The 23,036-nt window shown below is 36.3% G+C and overlaps 1 protein-coding gene across 1 annotated transcript in view; it reads left to right on the top strand.

Annotated features, from left to right (window-relative positions):
• Positions 1-23,036, top strand: part of PIK3R4 (phosphoinositide-3-kinase regulatory subunit 4) — a 75,475-nt gene that overhangs the window by 35,847 nt on the left and 16,592 nt on the right. Inside the window, exons 10-13 of the mRNA XM_047098851.1 lie at positions 5,799-6,000; positions 8,046-8,233; positions 9,227-9,437; positions 12,234-12,399. Coding sequence (XP_046954807.1) covers positions 5,799-6,000; positions 8,046-8,233; positions 9,227-9,437; positions 12,234-12,399 — 767 coding nt within the window. The remainder of the gene's footprint in view (positions 1-5,798; positions 6,001-8,045; positions 8,234-9,226; positions 9,438-12,233; positions 12,400-23,036) is intronic.

Here is a 23,036-nt window from a genome sequence, read left to right as displayed (position 1 = left end):
TCTCTCTCTCTCTCTCTCTCTTTGTCCCTCCCCTGCTTGTGCTTTGTCTCTCTCTCTCTCTCTCAAAAATAAATAAATATTAAAAAATGTTTAAAAAAATAAAAATAAAAAAAAATAAAAAGATATTGGAAGATACATAATAAAATGTAAGTTTTCCTTCAATCTCTGATCCCCAGCCACCCAGTTTCTTTTTCTGTTGATTGTGAATTTTATGTTGTTAGAGTGCTGAATTTCTTGATACAGTGTTGGATTGTTCTGTTGTACAGTTAACTTATTTGGAATCAGTTTGATCCTTTTAAGCCTTGTTTTTTAAAAAAGTTTTAAATCCGGTATAGTTTACAGTGTTATATTAATTTCAGGAGTACGATATAGTTATTCAACAATTCTGTACATTATCCACTGCTCAAGATAAGTGTACTCTTAATTTCCTTTACCTGTTTCACTCATCCCCCACCCCCACCCCCACCTCCCCTCTGGTAACTATCAGTTCTCTATAGTTAAGAGTCTGTTTTTGGTTTGTCTCTTTTTTTTCCTTTGTTCATTTGTTTTGTTTCTTAAATTCCACACATGAGTGAAATCATACAGGATATGTCTTTCTCCTTTTTTAGCATTGTACTCTAATAAATCTATTCATGTTGTTGCAAATGGCAAGATTTCATTCTTTTTAATGGCTGAGCATCTATCAGTGGACACTTGGGCTGTTTTCCAAGTTTTGGCTTTTGTAAATAATGCTGCAATACACATAGGAGTGCACATATCTTTTCAAATTAGTGTTTTATATTTTTTGGGTAAATACCTAGTAGTGGAATTACTGGATCATATGGGTAGCTCTATTTTTTTAAGTTTTTTGAGGAACCTCCATACTGTTTTCCACAGTGGCTGCACCAGTTTGCATTCCCACCAACAGTGCATGAGGGTCCCCTTTTCTCCATATCCTTGTCAACACTTATTATTTCTTGTCCTTTTGATTTTAGTCATTCCAACTGGTGTAAGGGGATATCTCAGTGATTTTCATTTGCATTTCCCTGATGACGAGTGATCTTGAGCATCTTTTCACATGTCTGTTGGCCAGAGAGACAGACAGACTGAGTGTGAGCTGGAAAGGGGCAGAGAGAGAGGGAGGCACAGAATCTGAAGCAGGCTCCAAGCTCTGAGCTATCAGTACAGAGCTCAACTTGGGGCTCGAACTCAGAAACCATTAGATTATGACTTGAGCTGAAGTTGGACGCTTAACTGACTGAGCCACCCAGGTGCCCTGACCTCTGCCTATTTTTTAATTGGATTATTATTATTATTTTTTTTTTATGTTGAGTTACGCAAGTTCTTTTTTTTCTTTTATTTTTGAAATATTTATTTATTTTTTTAATGTCTATTTCTTTTTGAGAGAGAGAAAGAGACAGAGTGTGAGTAGGGAACGGGCAGAGAGCGTGGGAGACACAATCTGAAGGAAGCTCCAGGCTTCGAGCTGTCACGCCGCGGGGCTCGAATTCACGAACTGCGAGATCATGACCTGAGCTGAAGTCAGATGCTTAACAAATGGAGTCACCCAGGTGCCCAAGATTTTATTTTTAAGTAATCTCTATATCCAATGTGGGGCTCGAACTCAAAACCCAAGATCAAGAGTCACGTGCTCCACTGACTGAGCCAGCCAGGAGCCCCTATATATTTTAGATACTAACCCCTTAATGGATATATCATTTGCAAATATTTTCTCCCACTCGTTAGGTGGTCTTTTTTGTTTTGTTGATGGTTTCTTTTGCTGTGCAATAGCAAAAATGTTTTTTCCCATTCATTAGGTTGTCTTTTTTGGTTATTGATGGCTTTGTTGATTCCTTCGTTTGCTCTGCAAAAGCTTTTAATTTTGGGTAGTCTCAGTAGTTTATGTCTGCTTTTGTTTCCCTTGCTTGAGAAGACATATCTAGAAAAATGTTTCTATGGCCCATGTCAAAGAAATTACTGCCTATGTTTTCTAGGAATTTTATGGTTCCAGGTCTCACATTTAGGTCTTTAATTTATTTTGAGTTTATTTTTGTGTATTCTGTAAGGAAGTGGTCAGGTGTATTCTTTTGGATGTAATTGTCCAGTTTTTCCAGCATCATTTATTGAAGAGATTGGCTTTTCCCATTGTATGTTCTTGCCTCCTTGTCATAGATGAATTGACCATATGAGTATGGGTTTATTTCTGGGTTCTTTATTTTGTTTCGTTGATGTATGTGTCTTTTTTTGGTGCCAGTGTCATAATGTTTTGATTACTGCAGCTTTACTTACTATTTAAAAAAAACTTTTTTAATGTTTATTTTTGAGAAAGACACACACACACACACACACACACACACACACACACACACAGCATGAGCGGGGGAGGGGCAAAGAGAGGGAGACACAGAACCTGAAGTAGGCTCCAGGCTCTGAGCTGTCAGCAGAGAGCCTGACATGGGGCTCAAACTCACAAGCTGTGAGATCATGACCTGAGCCGAAGTCAGATGGTTAACCAAGTGAGTCACCCAGGCACCCCTACTGCAGCTTTGTAGTATATCTTGAATTCCTCGATTGTGATAGCTCCAGCTTTTTTTCTTTTTTCTCAGGATTACTTTGGCTATTTGGGGTGATACCATAAAAATTTTAGTATTATTTGTTGTAGTGCTGTGAAACCTGTTGGTATTTTGATAGGGATTGCATTGAATCTATAGGTTGGTTTGGGTAGTATGGACATTTTAACAATATTAATTCTTTCAATTCATGAACACAGTATGTCTTCCCATTTGTGTCATTTTCTTTAATTGAATTGGGTTTTGATTAAATTGAATTTCCCATTTAATTCATCAATGTATGGTTTTCAGAATACAGGTTTTTCATCTCCTTGCTTCAGTTTATACCTAGGCATTTTATTCTTTCTGGTCCATTATAAATGGAATTTGTTTTCTTAAGTTCTTTTTCTGCTGCTCTATTATTAGTGTATAGAAATGCAACAGATTTCTGTGTATTTATTTTGTATTCTGCAACTTACTGAGCTCATTTATCGGTACTAATAGTGTTTTGGTGGAGTCATTAGGGTTTTTTTTAATATAGTATGATATCATCTGCAAATAGTGACAGTTTTACTTATTCCTTACCAATTTGGATGCCTTTTATTTCTTTTTCATGTCCAATTGCTGCAGCTCAGACTTTCATTATTATGGTGAATAAAAGTGGTATGAGTGGACATCTCTGTCTTAGTGGATCTTAGCAGAAAAGCTCTCAGTTTTTCACCATTGAGTATGATGTTACCTGTGGGTTTTTCATATAAGGCCTTTATTATATTGAGGTATGTTCTCTCTAAACCATTTTGTTGAGAGTTTTTTATCATGAATGGACGTTGTATCAAATGCTTTTTCTGTGTTTATTGATCATATAATTTTTTATTCTTCATTTTGTTAATTCTCCAAGATTTGCAAATCTTGAACCACCATTGCATCCCTGGAATAAATGTCCCTTGATTGTGGTGGATGATTTTTTTAAATGTATTGTTGAAATCAGTTTGCTCATGTTTGTTGAGAAATACCTTATCTATGTCAGAGATTTTGGTCTGTAGTTTTCTTTTTTTGTGGTGTCTTTGTTTGGTTTTGGTATCAGGCCATTAATGGCCCCATAGACTCAATGTGAAAGTTTTCCTTTCTCTTCTGGTTTTTGGAATAGTTTGAGAAGAATAGGTATTAACTCTTCTTTAACTGTTTGGTAGAATTCATCTGTGAAGCCAATCTGGTCCTAGACTTTTGTTTGTTGGGAGTGTTTTGATTACCGATTCAATTTTATTTCTAGTAGTTGGTCTGTTCCAATTTTCTGTTTTTAATGTATTAAGTAGATTTTTATTATAAAAACACATAAGTGTAAATATATAATATATAGGTAATATAAAGTAATGTAAATATTCTGTAAAATTTTTTTATAGTCTGGATTTTGTTTGCTGATACGTTGAGTATTTTTGCATTTAGATTCATAAATGATTTGTCCTTCAGTTTTCCTTTCTTATAATGTCCTTTAGGTATTTATACCAAATACTGAAAGAAAAATCCTGACTTATAATCTTGTCTTGAAATTACTCCTAATTCTTGAGAGTTTAATCTAAATCCTTCCTGTTTAGGGATGTTGTTTGCAGTGCTCTGATTTGGTGTGTGTCATATGGGAGTCTGGAAACTGTAATATGATTGTATTACTGTCTTAAAAAACAACTTTGTTTTCCCCATGGTGCACTTCTAGCTTTTTTTAATTGAGAAAATTCACACAGAAAATAATTTACATTTTCATCATCCTGGAAAGAAACCCCATGCCCATTAGCAGTTATACCCCATTTACTTCTCTCTCCAGCCCCTGGCAACCACTAAATCTACTTTCTGTTTCTAGGAATTTGTCTATTTTGGATATTTCCTGTAAATGGAATATATACAATATGTGGCACGTTTGTGTCTGGTTACTTTCACTTAGCAAAATATTTTCAAGATTGCTCCATGTTATATGGCATATGTTAATACTTCATCCCTTTTTATGGTTCTTATGATGACCCTCCTTTTGTGGGCTAGAACTGAGACCTCTCTCTTGTGAACTAAGATGTAGTCTAACAGAAAGAATAGAACTCTTACTACAGCTGTGAAATTGTCTACGCTAAGCAAATTTTAGGAGGAGAAGTAAAAATAAATGAAGAATTTCAGGCCAGTGTTGGAAAAAATTCAGTTAGAGATCCCTCTATGATTATTATACTTTAATGCAATTTCATTTTATTTTTTCTTAGCTTTCTAATTTTCTAGGGTTTGTTTGTGTCCTATTGTGACTGTGGGTTGTGAATATTCTTTTAAGCTCCAGTAGGATTCTAATTAAAGCCTCAGGGGAATTGCTATTTTATTAATTTTTTTTTCCATTGGCATTATAAAAACATTATAGAGGATTCTGTGGATGGTTTGAAAGTAAAGAAAAAAATGCAGAACTATTTTGTTTATCAGAATATTTCACATTGAATTATTGAAATTAAATATTTAGTATTAATGGGCTGTCAGTTTCAAGTATTCTAAGTGCCTTGAGTAGAATAACTTAACTACAATTTCAAAGTAGCCCCTCCCCCCAAATTGTAAGATGGGTGCTAATAATTACTTCATTATCTTCATTTTCTGGAATCAGTAGACGTTTAGAGAAATTGGGTAACTTGCCCAAGGTTACACATACAGTAAGTAATGGAGCTTGAATGTACGTAGGCAGTCTGACTTTAATTATACTATTTCCCTAGGGTGTGTTGCTTGCATTTGCAGGTCAGCCAGCATGTATCCATTTCTGAGGTGTATAGAATGTTTTATATACCATAGAGGGCCTTCACACGTAGTGTCTCATTTAATATTCTCAACACATTTGGGATAAGGGTGAAGCATATAGACTTTCTCTTGCTTAATATTGTATTTCCAGAATTTTTGTTTAGATAGTAAATGTTTGTTTATTCAAAGTTACATATTAAACATGTACTAGATACCAGGCACTGTATTAAGTTCCTTGGAGATTTCAAAGGTGAGTTATAATTGAATGCTCCCATTTAGAAAGAAAACTAAGATATAAATTATGATACAAAATGGAAAGTGCTATAATAGAGAGTGTTCTGGATGATCAGAGTAGAGATGTTTTTCTATATTGAAACTTTCTTTTTCTCTTGTCTTTGTTTGCTTCATTTTACCATTTTGACTCTTAAAATTTTAAATTAGTGGTTTGACCCTTCAGTCATTCCAAGGCCTGTTATTACTTTTGGAAATAACGTCTATAACATATGTTTTATTTGGTTTTAGGGAATGACAGAGGAAGAGGAAGACAAACTCTTGGCACTGAAAGACTTCATGATGAAATCTAACAAAGCAAAGGCCAATATAGTAGACCAGAGCCATCTTCATGATACTAGTCAGAAAGGTGTAATTGACCTAGGGGCATTAGGCATAACTGGGAGACAAGTTGATCTTGTTAAAACCAAACAGGAACCTGATGACAAGCGAGGTTGGTACATTTATATATGTGTATGTATTTAGTGTGTTATTACTTCATAAGACTTATTTCATAAGGCATATTAGTTGTAGCTAATTAGTAGTAAAATAAGTCACATTTTCCAGATATAGAACTTTCAAGTACTGTATGTGACTCCATTACGTAACAGGCATATTTAGGGGAGGAAAAGTGGAGAATTGAATTAACAGTTAAGAGCTTATGTAACCTGTCACAATTATGGCTTTCTGTGTCAGAATCAAGATTCAAACCAAAGCTGGACTCCAAAGCCCTATTCTTAATAATAATAGAATAATGTTGCCTTTGTGGATTTACATGATTGAAGATGGAATCCTGATTTTTTTAATCCTTTAAACACCAACCCAAGTCAATAATCAATGTTAAAACGAGATAATTATCTAGTGTTAGTAGGTAATGCCCAGTGAATTGAAAAGAACAGTCTTGTTATTAACAATGAAATAACAAAAGAGTAGAGACCAGAGAAGACTTAATCGTTTCAAGTCTCTAGATTTAGAACTGTCAGCTCTGTGACAAGGATGTTGACATTGATTGTATGAGGTTTTTAAGATCTTGTGCATTCTTCCTTTAACCCTTTTTTGAGATGTACTTATTTCCAAGTACATGCATTTAAAAACCACTCTTTTCCAGTATCAGATTTTAAAGGCAGCTGAATTGTATTTAAAAATAAACCTCTAATTGTCAAACTTGGGGTAAAGTATTTGGAACTTCCATAAGTAAAGCACTTATACAGATTATAAGAAAAACACAAGCACCCCAAAAGAAAAATATTGAAGGATTTGAACTTACAACTGATAGAAGAATAGAAATGCATGTTTGAAAAGGTAGATAAATGCAAAACAATGAGATGCCATTTTCTGCCTATGTGATTAGCAAAACACTGATGATACCTGTTGTTAGCAAGGTTGTAGGGAAATAGGCATTTTCATACACTGTTGATGAGATTATAAATTGAACGTACTCTTTTTAGAAAGCAGCGTTCTTACTCTTTGAGTCACTATAGTCAATTCTGAAAATTTCCCCCAAGAAAACTGACAGGCATGTGAAGAAATAGTAGAAGAATGTTCTCAGTTTAAAAAAAGGAAATAATTGAAGTGACCATTAATAGGGGAATGGTTAAATAACATTCAGTGTATTTGGTTGAGAGGAAAAAGCAGATTGTAAAATACTTTATATTACTTTGTACTACTTTATTTTTTTAATTTTTTTTATTAAAAAAAAGTTTTTTTTAATGTTTATTTATTTTTGAGACAGAGACAGAGCATGAACAGGGGAGGGTCAGAGAGAGAGGGAGGCACAGAATCCGAGGCAGACTCCAGGCTTTGAGCTGTCAGCACAGAGCCTAATGTGGGGTTTGAACTCACAGATGGTGAGATCATGACCTGAGCTGAAGTTGGACGCTTAACCGACTGAGCCACCCAGGCGGCCCTGTACTACTTTATTTTTGCATAATGATATGGTAGTATATCATAAATGATACAGTGTATGAGATTTACTAAGTTATAGGGGCAACTCATTCTATATTTTGTAATTAATACTAGAATTTTGTGTTACCGAATGTACTTTTTGTAATTGGAGAAAGATGTTTTAAAAAGATTTTCTCATCTCTTTAGTCTGGAGGTAACTATATAGCAATTGACTTTTACATTTTGTTTGTTTGTTTCCCAAGTAACGGATACTGGAAATAGGTCATATCAGTGTGGTTGGTGACATTTGAGAAAGTTGTTTTTCTTGTTGGTTCTCGAGATAAAGTGGTTATTTGAAATTGAGCCCACCTTAGGAAACTAGGAAACAATTAGGTCTAATTATTAATGCCACTGAAAGTGCATCTGTTCCATCCGCCCTAGAGATAAAGTGAGGGTTAAGGAATTGATATATAAATATAAATAAATTGGAGATCATAAAGAACAAATAGGATGTGAAGTCCATTGCTATCCCTCCCTAACCAAAAAAATAAATAAAAGTGCATATTGGTTTTAGAGGTTTCCTTTAGACTGACTATTCTGAACCTGTTTTTGTAGCTAGAAAACACGTAAAACAAGACTCAAATGTAAATGAAGAATGGAAAAGTATGTTTGGGTCATTGGAACCACCGAACATGCCACAGGCCCTACCTAAAGGGAGTGACCAGGAAGTGATTCAGACTGGGAAGCCTCCTCGTTCTGAGTCCTCTGCTGGCATTTGTGTCCCTTTGTCTACTTCTCCACAGGTACTATCATCTAGGCAGTAATCCTTGTGTTTTTCAATCCCTTTCTACTGCTTTGGTTGTTTAAAGGCTGTGTACTATACTGGGAAAATCAATATAGTGAGTTGTCCTTTAAGGGAGGACGTGTTTCTTCTTTCCTTCTTTTTTTTTCTTCAAATTTTATTTAAATTTAACTTAGTTAACATATAGTATAATATTGGTTTCAGGAGTTGAATTTAGTGATTCATCACTTACATACAACACCAGTGCTCATCACACGTGCCCTCCTTAATGCCCATCACCCATCTAGCCCATTTCCCACCCATCTCCCTCCATCAACCCTCAGTTTGTTCTCTCTAGTTAAGGATATGTTTCTTTCTAAGACAGGTTTATCTTTAATTTTATAGCCAAGGGGAAGTCTAGTAATTGAAAGCATCAAAAAGGGCCTTGCGTTAGAGTGCTCCCCAATAAAGTGATCTGAAATTGTGGGTTGAAGACATCATTATGGACTATAATTATAATTAGGTTGCAGTGAACCTTTTAAATCTTTTATTCTTTCTCTAATATAACATATCTGTAAAATAGCAAAAACGTCTCTGGAAGAAAAGTCCCTAGTTTGCCATCTGTGAGAAATGTTACAATTTTTATGTATTTTAAGTATATTTGTAATTTAAGGTAACTCTTCCTTAAGCCAATATGTTTTAAGTGAAAAATACTAACTGAACCAACTGATAAATTCTATTTCTATTCACTTAAATTCTGTGGATTTTTGTTTAATGTTATTGCTATACTGATAGTTTTTTTTAATAATGTAGAAGTTTGGAAGTGTAATACTTGTGGTTAAACTTTATTTTAATGAGATTTTCACTGAACAAATGTCATTATATTTAAATGGATTTAAAAATTGGCACGTTAATAAGGAAAAAAGCTGATATAATGAAAAGAGAACATCAGTACATTTTTATCATCGAGTATACCTTGCTTTATAACATACATACTTATAATTCTGTTTTGCAGCTTCCAGAAGTGACAAATGTCCAAAATAGAAAACCAACAATACAGGTTTTAAGTAGTACAATTTTACCGTCTACCTACCAGATTCGGATCACAACGTGTAAAACGGAACTTCAGCAGCTCATACAGCAAAAGCGGGAGCAGTGTAACGCCGAGAGGATAGCTAAGCAGATGATGGAAAATGCTGAATGGGAGAGCAAACCACCACCACCTGGTAAGAGTGCCGCTGCTGGGTAGTTGTATTCTAGCCCGGGTGCCGGAGCCTAGAGTCTAATGCAGGGTGCTGATAATTAATTACCAGGAAGTAAGAACAAAACTGTCACTTGAAAGCCTAGAGGAAGAAGCATTAAATGAGAAATTTTAAGTCATTTGTGGAGTTTGGATCTTCTTAGCTGTCAGGGCAACTCGCAGTGTCTTATTTAGGCCACGTAGTGTTTCCAGCCTGTGATCCATTTTCCCCATTTATAGTGCTAGGTTTTACCTGCCTTCTTAGTGTCATGCCACTTTTTCATAGGATGTCAGGCTTCCTGGGGTAAGTTCCAGTTTTTATTTCTGAAGGGTCTAACATCTATTTTCTTTTAGAAAAGTAAAACATTTGGAAAGTAATGGGTACTTCTAAAAAGCAGACAAAATCAGTTATAACTCCAGCACTAAGTGATTATCAACATTAAGATTTGGGGGAAACGCTACTATATTTTGAGAAGATTTAAGAGATACTTCAGATGAAAATGTGGCTCAGCTATGTTAACAGACTTTCCCAGTATAAATGTAGAGCTAGAGCTAGTTTTTGATACTAGATTTGTAGATTTTAAAAACATTTTTAGTGAGTTTCTGTATACAGATTTTAATAATAAAAATTTAACTTGAAAACTCTGAGAAGAAATGCATAGTGTGTTTATGCTTAGAGATTTAAAAATCATGTGAATTCCCATGTGCTTCCCATTGTGTACTCTGGGGAGAATGCTGGTAGAGACAAATGATTTTTTTAATGTTTATTTATTTTGAGAGGGTGGGGAGGGGAAGAGAGAGAGAGGAGAGAGAATCCCAGACGTGGCACAGAGCCCCACGTGCTGTCAGTGCGGAGTCCTGCACAGGGGTTGATCCCACGAACTGTGAGATCTTGACCTGAGGTGAATTCAAGAGTGGGATGCTCAGCCAAATGAGCCAACAGGCGCCCCTAGACATAAATGACTTAAAGATTGAAATATTAAGTGGTTAAGTGGCCTCTCAGGTCACATGAATTTTAGCAAAATGTGCTGGAATGTTTAAGTTGTTTCTGTAATATAGTTCAGTGTTACATACCAGCTCTGCTTTAAAAACAAACAAACTTAACCACAAACTGTCTACTTATTTGACAACAGAATGTCTTTATAAGTAACATTTTATACTTATGTGGAACTATACCTTTTCTTCAGAAAATCACAGAAAAGGTATCAAGTTTTGAGGTTCAAAAAATGTGGAATGACTGTTGGACTTTTGATTTTTTTCTTTCCACACTTGAGTGGTTGTGTGAAATTGATTTTCTCTAGAGGGAAATGTTCAGTCTAGCCTGGTAGATTATCTAGACTTCACGGCAAAGTGTTTTCGATCACTTTCAAATCTAGCATATCCTCCTTAAAAATCACATTCAGTTGTTCTTCCCACACATGTGAGCTAGAGGTCCAAGGGTAAACATATTTTTTTATCTTAGAATTAGCCAGGTTTGGCAGGAGTCTTGCTTTCATTTTTGTTTTCTTGTAAAAAAGAAATAATTTTATCCTAAAATGATACTGGTATTACTTAATTAGGCACTGTGCTGAATCCCAAAACAGGATGATCTTTTATTTATTTACTTTTATTATTATTATTTTCTTTTTAGAGAGAGAGCAAGTGCAAGCAGGGGAGAGGGGCAGGGGCAGAGAGAGGGAGACAATGAGAGAGCGAGAGAGAGAGAAAGAGAGAGAAAGAAAGAGAGAGAGAGAGAATCTTAAGCAGACTCCATGCTCAGCACAGACCCCGACATGGGGCTCAATCCCACAACTTTAGGATCATGACCTGAGCCAAAATCAGGAGTTGAATGCTCAACCACCTGAGCCACCCAGGCACCCCCCAATACAGGATGATCTTTAGTATAGCTTTCTGTTTTATTTTAAAATTGATTAATATTAAATATTAAATGTTAAACTAAATATATAAGTTTACTCTTCAAACATTGAAGACATTTGTTTATGTGCAAGAACCTATGCTAGATACAGTGAATGATTCAGAATGGATATGACATGGTCTCTGGCCTCAACAAATCTATAATTTATTAGAAGAAACAAATCATACAGAAAAATATACATAATAAAACATGTGCATAGATGTCATAAAGTACTGGAAAGTCCATGGGCTATAATTAATAATACTATTTATACTAACATGTTGATATCATACAATAAGTGATTGCAAGTAGAGAAGACATCAACATTTGGGTGTTTACTGTGGATGTGGGACACAATATTAGATACTTTATACATCTCGTTTGTCCATATCCATCCTTTGGGTTCAGTAATAATTCCCTCATTTTACATTTGAGGAAATTGAAGCTCAGATAGTTTAAATAAGTACCTCAAGGCCACACATTATATTATGATGGGTCTGGGTCTTTGAGACTATAAGAACCAGGTTGCCTCCCTAGCACCCAATTTCTGTAAATTAGGGTAGCCATTATCTCTGCCTGTTGAGCAAGTAGTCAGGTTTTCCCAGGTAGTGAGTGACTATTGTTCCTTTTCAGATACTAGAGAAGGGCCCCAGGTACAGTCACTCTCAGGCTCTTTGAGCAACACTTCATTGCTATCTTGGATGTCTTAGTAGATAAAAGTATCTGTCGTGGCCTAGTAGGCCACTCTGTATTGGCTAGCTCTTGGAACCCTTTGTTTAGTTCTTATGATTGGTTTCATGCTGGTTGTTGGTGACTGTAGCTGGGAGGTGAGAGAAGTATAGTATTTGTAAACTATAGTTCAAGACATACTCCTTTGCTTTTCCTTAGGGTGGCGTCCTAAAGGGCTGCTAGTTGCACATCTTCATGAACACAAATCTGCTGTAAATCGAATTAGAGTCTCTGATGAACATTCCCTTTTTGCAACGTGTTCAAATGATGGCACAGTGAAAATTTGGAATAGTCAAAAGATGGAGGGGAAGACCACCACTACCAGGTAATACGTGCTTGGGAGGAGAATCCATTTATTTAATCAGCAAATATTTATTGAGTGCTCACTCTGACAGGTGGTTTAGGAACCAGGGATATATAGCAGTGATAAAGGGACACAAATACCTGCTCTATGGGGCTTTCCTTCTCGTGAGAGGTGATAAACAATAAATAGTATAAAAAAGCAGAACATATAGTATGTTACATGGTAAAAAATGTTATTAGAGAAAAATATAGGAGGGAAGACAGATAGGGAATAGAGTAGGGGGTGGGGTAGAGTAGAATTTTAAATAAATTGATTGGAGACTGCCTCCCAGAGATGATGTCGTTTGAGGAAAGACCTGAAACAGGTGGAGGAAAGAGTCGTGTGGATCTCTCCGGGAAGAGCATTCCAGGCAGAGGAAAGAGAGATTTCAAAGGCCCTGAGGTAGAAAGATGGTTTGGCACGTTTCGAGGAACAGCAGAAAGGTCTGTGTGGCTGGCGCAGAGTGAGCCAAGAAGGAGGAGGGAGAGGGGCCAGATCATATAGGGCCTCGTAGGCTATTGTAAAGGACTCTTGGCTTTTACTCTGAATGAGATGGGAGCCTTTGGAGGGTTCCAGGCAGAGGAGAAACGTGGTCTGAGTTAAATTTCAACAGAACTGCTGTGGCTCTTGTATTGAGAATACTGAAGCAGTTAGAGGCTATGATAGTAATTCAAGAAGAGGTGGAGGTAGTGGGAAATGATCGGATTTGGGATAGATTTTGATGGTAGAGCCCAAATTTTGCTAAATGGGTTAGATGGAATATGAGGAAGAGAAAAGTGAAAGATGATGGAATGGCTAGCCATGGAAGGAAAACACTGTACCATTGCCCTGCTGTTATGGTCAAGATGGAGTTTAGTTATGACTTTGAAATCCCTAAAACTGTTTGTGCTGATGTGATTTTGATAAGTGTGATTTAGATTCGTACATTTTTGTAGTTGTGTCCCTACTTGCTATGCAGTCTGTCTGCCAGCCCTCCATTTCCCCATCCCCGTCACTCTTACCATACTCATATTTGTTCTGTTCCTAGTTTGGTCTAGGTCTGAAAAGAAAGCTACTAGATGTCAAAATTGAATTTCATGTGGAAAAAAGAGATCTCTGGTGCTTTTCATGTTATCAGTTCGGCAACCGCAGTTAACCACAAAATCATCAAACAGAGTATCTTTGATAACTAAAATAAGTCAAAAGTTGACCTTTTTTTTTAAGTTTATTCATTTTGAGAGAGAGAGAGAGCGCGAGTGAGCATGCACGTGACTGGGGGAGGGACAGAGAGGGTGAGAGAGAATCCCAAGCAGGCTCTGCGCTGTCAGCACAGGGGGCTCTGTCTCAGGAACCATGAGATCATGACCTGAGCCAAAATCCAGAGTCGACACTCAACCAGCTGAGCCACCCAGACACCCCAAAAGTTGTTTCTTTACTGAACAATGTGATACAGTTTTGTGGTGTTTATTTTTTTAAAAGAGCTCTGCATTTTTACTCTATGCTTAATTGTTTTTCATGTTCATTCTTTCTTGGCATTGCATTGGTCGGAACGTAAATCAAAAACCAATAACAGAATCCCAGAACCCAGGTTCCATTTAGCAATTTTTTGTCAACATTTTATTATGAAATTTCAAACCTGTAAGAAAGGTTAAAAAGTTTCACAGAGAACATTCATATTCTTGCCTCACAGATTCTGTAATTTTACTATATTTGTTGTCATGTAATTATCCATCCTCCTCTCAATTCATCTTTTTAAAATGTGTTTCAGAATAATTTGCAGATATTGGTACACTTCCTCTAAACACTTCAATTTATATATCGTTAGCTAGAGTTCAGTCTGTGTTTATAGTTCTTTTTTTTGTTTGCCATAAATTCATATGCTATGAAATACACAGATCTCAAGTGAACCATTTCATGAGTTCCAATAAAAACATACACTCTGCAACTTAAACCAGTCTCATGGCATGTAGCCATCATACCAGAATGTCCTTTGTGGAAAACCCCTGCCTTCCCCCTGCCTACAATCATTTAAAAAAAATTTTTTCCACCATTATTAGCATTTTTGTTAGTATGTTAAATATCTCTTCTGATAATTATTTTTCAAATGATCTTTGTTATATCATCATCAGTTGAATTCATTGCCCCCCTTTAAAAAATATTTTTTTTTAATGTTTATTTATTTTTGAGAGAGACAGAGCATGAGCCGGGGAGGGGCAGAGAAAGAGAGGGAGACACAGAATCTGAAACAGGCTCCAGGTTCTGAGCTGTCAGCACAAAGCCTGATGCGGGACTCAAACTCACGGACCATGAGGTCATGACCTGAGCTGAAGTCAGATGCCCAACCAACTGAGCCATCCAGGTGTCCCTCATTGCCCATTTTATGAGGAGGGGAAGTTCATTTGACATGTGTAAACCTCTCAAGTAAGAAATTGGAATCATTGGTTAACTTTGCAAAAGTCTCATTTGTTAATTCCCAAGTGATTTTTATTACTGAGCCATGCCTTCTGTATTCCAGTGTCATATTTTAGGGAGTAGTATCCAAGTGTCACATTTCAGAAAGTGGTACCCCCGAAAATGTGGCAGTTTAGCTGACTGTATAGTCTTTGGGAAGTATGATAATTAGAGATTGGATTTCCTCTGAATGCAGCTGCTCTCTTGCTTTGCTGTAACACCTGCTGTCTTATTTGTGGAGTGTAGTAGGCCTTGGCTTGGGGGTGCTTCATTCCAGGGTGGGGAGGAAGGGAAGGGAACAGAATGTGTTGCCCTCATCACATGCCTTCATGAACTGGATTAGGGAAGAGGCAGGCCATTATTATTGTCAGATCCAAGTGGGGAACAGCTGGTGGCTGGGAAAGAGAAACAAACCTCTTTTTTCTTAGGAAAAGTTTTTTTTTTTTTGTTTTTTTTTTTTTTTTTTTTTTTTTTTTAGGAAATGTTACTAGTACATTCTGAGGTTTTTCCCCTATGCATTATGTTGGCTGACCACCCACTTCCCAGTCCTGACTTTCTCACTGAATTATGAATGGTGATTTAGGTCACCTGGATCTAGGCTCTTTTGGTGTGTCCCTTGGGGACTAGTTTGTGAAATTTGTTGTTTTTAACCTTTCACATAGATTTTTAAAAAACTTAATCCTTTATAGTATTCGAAACTATTTTCCATATCCTTCTTGTACTACCCTATTTTTGGCTCATTTAACTTCTCAATTTTGGGGGAGGTTGAAGAATTTGGTACTTGTTGAATGTGATGATAAAACATCTCAGTGGAGTTCTGTCTTAATGAAAAGTTGATACAATATGAGAGGTGTGCAAGGAAGTTATCAGTGTTAGGGTAACATATAGAGTCACTGATAGTGTTCGGAGGTTGAAGTGTTTGAGTGGTATGGCTACTCTGAAGAAAAGGGAGCATAAAGGCCTATAAAAGCCCTGAGGATGCCAGAGGCCTTAATCTTTGCCAGTCGAATTTCAGAGACAGGAAGAGAATGGTCAGAAAAGGAGAGAGAAGAAGCCAATCAAGTTACATCAAACTGCAATAGAAGAAAGTTGTTTTTTTTTTTTTAATGTTTATTTCTGAGAGAGAGAGAGAGAGAGAGAGAGAGAGAGCGAGCGAGCATGAGTGGGGGAGGGGCAGAGGGAGAGGGAGACACAGAATCCGAAGCAGGCTCCAGGCTCTGAGCTGTCAGCACAGAGCCCGACAACAGGGCTCGAGCTCACAGACCTTGAGATCATGACCTGAGCCAAAGTTGAACGCTCAACTGACCGAGCCACCCAGGCACCCCTAGAAGAAAGTTTTAAGAAAGGAACTTAGAGGCGACTCTGAAATGTAATAAAACCAACTGGCACGATTGGGCATTTTCATATAGTGAGTGCCCTTTGGTGGAATGCAGTTGATATATCCATCATCCATGGAGGGCTTTTGACAATATATATATTTCAAGGCTTTATGATGTCCATATCCTAAGAAAATAACTAAGAATGAATTCAGAGATTTAGTTTTAAGGCTGTTCAGATTGGCTTTCTTTATAACAGTAAAAAAAGAAAAATTAGAAACAAACTAGAGGTTCAGCAGTAGGGGTTAAATTGGATAAATAAATGATGGTGCAAAAACAAAACTGATGTGGAAATGAATTTTTTGATGAAATATATTGATATATCATGTGAGAAAATATGTTTAAGAAGTAGGTTTAAGAACCCATGTAGGGTTTCTGTTTTTGGAATGACAAAGTAAGGATTTCTAAAAATCTGTTCCTTCATAAAAATAGAACACTGGTAGATACTGTCAAAATCAACATTTCCAGAGCTCTAGAAATTAAAGGTCCTGCAATAGTCTGAAGAGTGTTATTCACGAAAATCAGCTGATTCTCAGAACACTGAGCCATGTGTTCCCTATTTTATCCCCTTTTACCAAGCAGTGCAGTAGCTTTGAAAACTAATAGCCGCCCAACCCTTTATCAAGCTTTGCAGTAATTTTGAAATTCACAGTTCAACAACTATGGTAGCCATGAAAACCAGAAGCTTCGTTGTGCTTGGAGGGGTCATAATGGCTAAAAGCCCCCTCTCTAGGGAATTGTCACTCTTTGACCTTTCTGCCAGCTTGTTGGAAGCTCCATTCTTAGGGTCTGTCTTTATTTCACTGGGCTCATCTTGTTCTTTGAGAAAAACTATGCCCACAGCACATTTGTTGAAATTATCAATGCAATTTGTTTAACACTGCAGTGGCCCGAGGTGGCATTACCAGTTGTAAGGGGCCAACAAAAAACTTAAAAGGAAGAATTAGGGAATGAGATGTCTGTAGGGGCCTTTGAAAAGTTCATACCCACATGCATGTGTAGGGTTGTTCACATGCCCAAGAAAGAACTGAGAAGCCCCTGAGTTCTCGCCTCTAGCTGACCTTGAGACTCCGTACAAGCAGGAAACGAAGGATAAGGCAGAGTTGTAACCCTCTTTGTGGAAGGTGTGCACAAACACAGAGAGCCTCAGCAAAGGCTAGAACACTTACTGTTTTAAGGCATGAAGGGAAATGTCTGTCCAGTCATTAGCTGACCACTAAGTTAACCCAACAAAGACTTTAGTGGCTACACTTGAAAAAGATACAGACTTTATAGAATTAGTCCAGGAAAGTCACTAAATAAATAACTTTGGAATATTATTTCCAAAGTTTATATGTCAATTAGATTATCTAGTTTTTTTTTAATGTTTATTTATTTTGAGAGAGAGAGAGTGCACACCTTCACAAGCAGGGGAAAGGCAGAGAGAGAAGGAGAGAGAGAATCCAAGCAGGCTCTGCACTGTCAGCCCAGAACCCAGTGTGGGGCTCAAACCCAGGAACCGTGAGATCATGACCTGAGCAGAAATCACGAGTCTGACTTCACCGACTGAGCCACCTAGGCACCCCAAATATCTAGTTTTGAACAAAAAATTGCAAGTCAGGAAAAGAAACAGGAAAGTATGGTCTATACACAGGAAAACACAGTCAGTGGAAACTATTTCTCAGTAATCTTAGATATCAGACTTGTTAGACAAAGATTTTAAATTAGCTATTAAAAATATGTTCAAAGAATTAAACTGTGTCTAAAGAATTCAAAGTAAGAGAAATATCTCACCAAATATACATATCAATGAGAAGATAGAAGTGATCAATAGAAATTCTGGAGTTGAAAAGTATAACTAAAATAAGGAAATAAATGAAGTTCAAGTCACATGAGAGGATGAACAGATTTCAACTGGCAAGAAAAAAAATCAGGGACTAGAGGATAGATCAGTTGACATGATCCAATCAGAGGATCTAAAAAAGAATAAGGAAAAATGAACAGAGCCCCAGAGGCCTGCAGAATGCCAACATAGACATACGAGGGGTCCTAGAAGGCAAGGAGAGAGAAAAAGGAGCAGAAAGAATATTTGAAGACACATGGCTAAGCATTCCCCAGATTTGGTGGAAAACATTAATCTACACAGTTAAGAAGGTCAGTGAACTCCAAGTGTGATGAAAATGAAAGAGAGCCATATTAGACACATGATAAGTATACTATTGAAAGCATCTTGAAAGCAGTGAGAGAAAACTGACTTATCACATATGAGGGACCCTCAATAAGATTAACAGCTGACATTTCATCAGAAATGATGGAGACTGGAAGTCAGTGGGATGACATATTGAAAGTGTTGAAAGAAGAAGACTGTCAGCTGATAATTCTATATCCAGCAAAATTGCACTTCAAAAACAAAGGACAAATTAAGACATTCCAAGGTAAATAAAAATAGGGAACTTACTTCTAGGAGCTATTCCCTAAATGAAATACTAAAAGGTGTTTTTTATGCTGAAAGAAAAGGGCATAAGACAGTAATTTGAATCCACATGAAGAAATAAAGAACATTGATAACAGTAAATACTATTTATAAATAAATATACAAGTACAAATTATTTTTATAACTCTTTTTTAACCTGCTGTCTCATTTGAAAGATGACCACATAAATAATAATAAAACTGTGTTTATGGGCTTGTGGTATGTACAGAGTTTGTGTGACAATAATAGTACAGAAGAGGGAGGGGGGAACAGAGAGATATTAGAGCAAAGTTATTATATATTAATGAAATTAGTATTAATCTGATCATCTTTAGATGTCACATGTATTTCCCAGGGAAACCACTGGGAAAAAAACTTGTCAAAAACATGTTATATAAGAAACAAGGGAAGGAATTAAAACGGTATACTAGAAAATATATTTTTAACACACAAGATAGCAGTAATGGAGGAATACAACAAGAATAACAGCAAAACCTGTAAGACAGAAAACAAATAGCAAAATGTCAGACATAAATCCTGCCTTATTCACAATCATATAAATGTAATCAAAAGGCAGATTTGGCAGAAAGTATGAAAAAAACCTGAAATGACTATGTGCTGTCTACAAGAGACACACTTTATTTTTATTTATTTTTTCATTTTATTTATTTTTTTTAATTTTTTTTTCAACGTTTATTTATTTTTGGGACAGAGAGAGACAGAGCATGAACAGGGGAGGGGCAGAGAGAGAGGGAGACACAGAATCGGAAACAGGCTCCAGGCTCTGAGCCATCAGCCCAGAGCCCGACGCGGGGCTCGAACTCATGGACCGCGAGATCGTGACCTGGCTGAAGTCGGACGCTTAACCGACTGTGCCACCCAGGCGCCCCTATTTTTTCATTTTAAAGCATTTTAATTCCAGTATGGTTAACATACAGTGTTATATCAGTTTTAGCTGTACACTACAGTGATTCAACAGTTTTATACATTATTTTAGTGCTCATTCTACGTGTACTTTAATCCCCTTCAGCATATTTCACCCATCTCTCTACCCACCTCCCCTCTTGTAACCATCAGTTCTCTATAGTTAAGAATCTGTTTTTGGTTTGTCTCCTTTTTTTATTTTGTTTCTTAAGTTGCAGATATGAATGAAATCGTACGGTAATTGTCTTTCTCTGGAAGAGTTTATTCTTTGAATTGAGTAGTATTTCCATTGTGTATATTTGCCACATCTTTATCCATTCATCTATCAATGGACACTAGGGCTGCTTCTATATTTTCGCTATTATAAATAATGCTACAGTAAAAATGGGGCTGCATATATCTTTTTGTATTAGTATTTTCATATTCTTTGGATAAATACCCAGTAGCGCAATTCCTGGACCATAGGCGTAGTTCTATTTTTAATTTTTTGAGAGACCTCCATACTGTTTTTCACAGTGGCTGCACCAGTTTGTATTCTCACCAACAGTGTATGTGGGTTCCTTTTTTTCCACATCTTCACCAACACTTGATGTTTCTTTTGTTTTTGATTTTAGGCATTCTGACTGGTGTGAGGTGGTATCTCCTAGTGGTTTTGATTTGTATTTCCCTGGTGATGAGTGATGTTGAGCATCTTTTCATGTGTCTGTTGGCCATCTGTATATCTTCTTTGGTAAAATGTCTATTCATGTCTTCTGCCCATTATTTGTTTTTTTTGTATGTTGAGTTGTGTAAGTTCTTTATATATTTTGGATACTAACCCTTTATTGGATATGTCATTTTAAAATATCTTTTCCCATTCCTGAGGTTGCCTTTTAGTTTTGTTGATTGTTTCCTTTGCTGTGCAGGTGCTTTTTTTTTTTTTTTTCTTTTTTTTCTTTTTAATGTAGTCCCCATAATTTATTTTTGCTTTTGTTTCCCTTGCTTCAGGAGACATATCTAGAAAAATGTTGCTATGACCCATGTACAAGAGCTATACTTTAGATCCAAACACACGAATTAGTTGAAATTAAAAGGACTAAAGAGGGTGTACCATACAAACAGTACCTAAAAGAGGGCTGGAACAGCAATATTAATATTGGAAAAAATAAACCTTAGACAAAAATTGCTACTATAGATAAACAAGGACATTTTATTATGGTAAAAGGGTTAGTGCATCAGGAAAACAAAACAATTGCAAACACATGCACCTGATAATGGATCCCCCAAATGAAGCAAAAGCTGACAGAATTGAAGGGAAAAGTAAGATAATTCCACAATAGTTGAGACTTTAGTACTCTGCTTTCAATATAGATAGATATAGACAGATAGAACAAGTAGGTATAAGATCAGCAAAGAAAATAGAAGACTTGATCAACAACATAAACTAATCAGATCTAACAGATTTTAATAGAATACTCTACCCAGCAGTAGCAGAATACAAATTCTTTTCAAGTCCATGTGGAACACTTTCCAGATCAAGCCATATATGAGGCCGTAAAACAAGTCTCAGTGATTTAAAAGGATAGAAACATACCAACATATATGTTCTTTAACCACAGAGGGATGAAACTAGATACCAGTAACAGAAAGGAATTTGAGAAATTGACAAATATGTGGAGATTAAACACCATATGACTAAATAACCAGTGATTCAAAAGAAAGTTAGAGAATACTTTGAATGAAGATGAAAATACAACATTCAAAACTTATGGAATGCAGCTAAAGGAGTGTTCAGAGAGAAATTTATAGCTGTAAAATCTATATGTAAAAAGAAAGATTTTTTTTTTAATAGTTTATTTTGAGAGAGTGCAAGAGTGCACAAGCTTTGGGGAGAAGCAGAGAGAGAGAGAGAGAGAGAGAGAGAGGGAGAGAGAGAATCCCAATCAGTATCCATGCCATCAGTGTGGAGCACTGTACGGGGCTTGATCCCATGAACCATGAGATCATGACATGAGCCAAAATCAAGAGTTGGATGCTTAACTGACTGAGCCACCCAGGAACCCACAAAAGAAGAAAGATCTCAAATCAATAAGTTAGCCTTAACCTTAGGAAACCAGTTAAAAGAGCAAAGGAAACCCAAAACAAGTAGAAGGAAGGAAATACTAAAGAGGAAATAAATAGAAAATAGAAGAATGAAGGAGAAAAATCAACAAAAGCAAAGGTTCTTTGGAAAGATGAAAACTAACTTCTTCTACAGTAACTAATATAAAAAAGAGAGAGGACTCAAATTACTAAAATTAGGAATGAAAGAGGAGACATTACTACTGATGTGACAATAAAAGGAATTATGAATGGGATACTGTGAACAATTGTATGTCAACAAATTCGATAACCTAGATGAAATGGATAAATTCCTAGAGAGACACAAGCTGCCAAAAATGACTTAAGAAATAAGAAATAGAAAATCTGTGGGAATGCAAGCTGGTGCAGCCACTCTGGAAAACAGTATGGAAGTTCCTCAAAAAACTAAAATAGAACTACCCTACGACCCAGCAATTGCACTACTAGGCATTTATCCGAGGGATACAGGTGTGCTGTTTCACAGGGACATATGCACCCCCACGTTTATAGCAGCACTATCAACAATAGCCAAAGTATGGAAAGAGCCCAAGTGTCCATCAACGATGAATGGATAAAGATGTGGTGTGTGTGTGTATACACACACACATATATATTTATATATATATTTATATATATATTTATATATATATTTATATATATATAAAATGAAGTATTAGTAATCAAAAATAATGAAATCTTGCCATCTGCAATCTGCAACAACATGGGTGGAACTGGAGGGTATTACGCTAAGTGAAATGAGTCAGTCAGAGAAAGACAAAAATCATATGACTTCACTCATATGAGGACTTTAAGAGACAAAACAGATGAACATAAGGGAAGGGAAACACAAATAATATAAAACAGGGAGGGAGACAAAACAGAAGAGACTCATAAATATGGAGAACAAACTGAGAGTTACTGGAGGGGCTGTGGGAGGGGAGATGGACTAAATGGGTAAGGGGCACTAAGGAATCTACTCCTGAAATCATTGTTGCACTATATGCTAACTAATTTGGATGTAAATTTAAAAAATAAATAAATAAAACAAGTTAAAAAAAATAAATAGAAAATCTGAATAGACCTATAATAAAATATTTAGTTATTTAAAAAAAAAATTCCCACAAAGAAAAGCCCAGGAGGATACAGTTTCATAGTGAATTCTACCAAACACTTAATGAAATAACACCCATCTTTCAAAAACTCTTCCAAAAAACAGATGAGGGAACATTTGCTAACTCATTCGATAAGGCCAGTACTATCCTCATGCCATAACCAGGCAATTACGTCACAAGAAAACAACAGACCAAGACCCATAGTTAATAGAAGCATAAAAATGC

This window comes from Lynx rufus, unplaced genomic scaffold (assembly GCF_022079265.1).
Source record: "Lynx rufus isolate CCGP_SWC_20201006 ecotype Redwood Valley unplaced genomic scaffold, mLynRuf1.p SCAF_5, whole genome shotgun sequence".
Lineage (NCBI taxonomy): Eukaryota > Metazoa > Chordata > Mammalia > Carnivora > Felidae > Lynx > Lynx rufus.
This window is presented reverse-complemented; position numbering and strand designations above follow the sequence as displayed.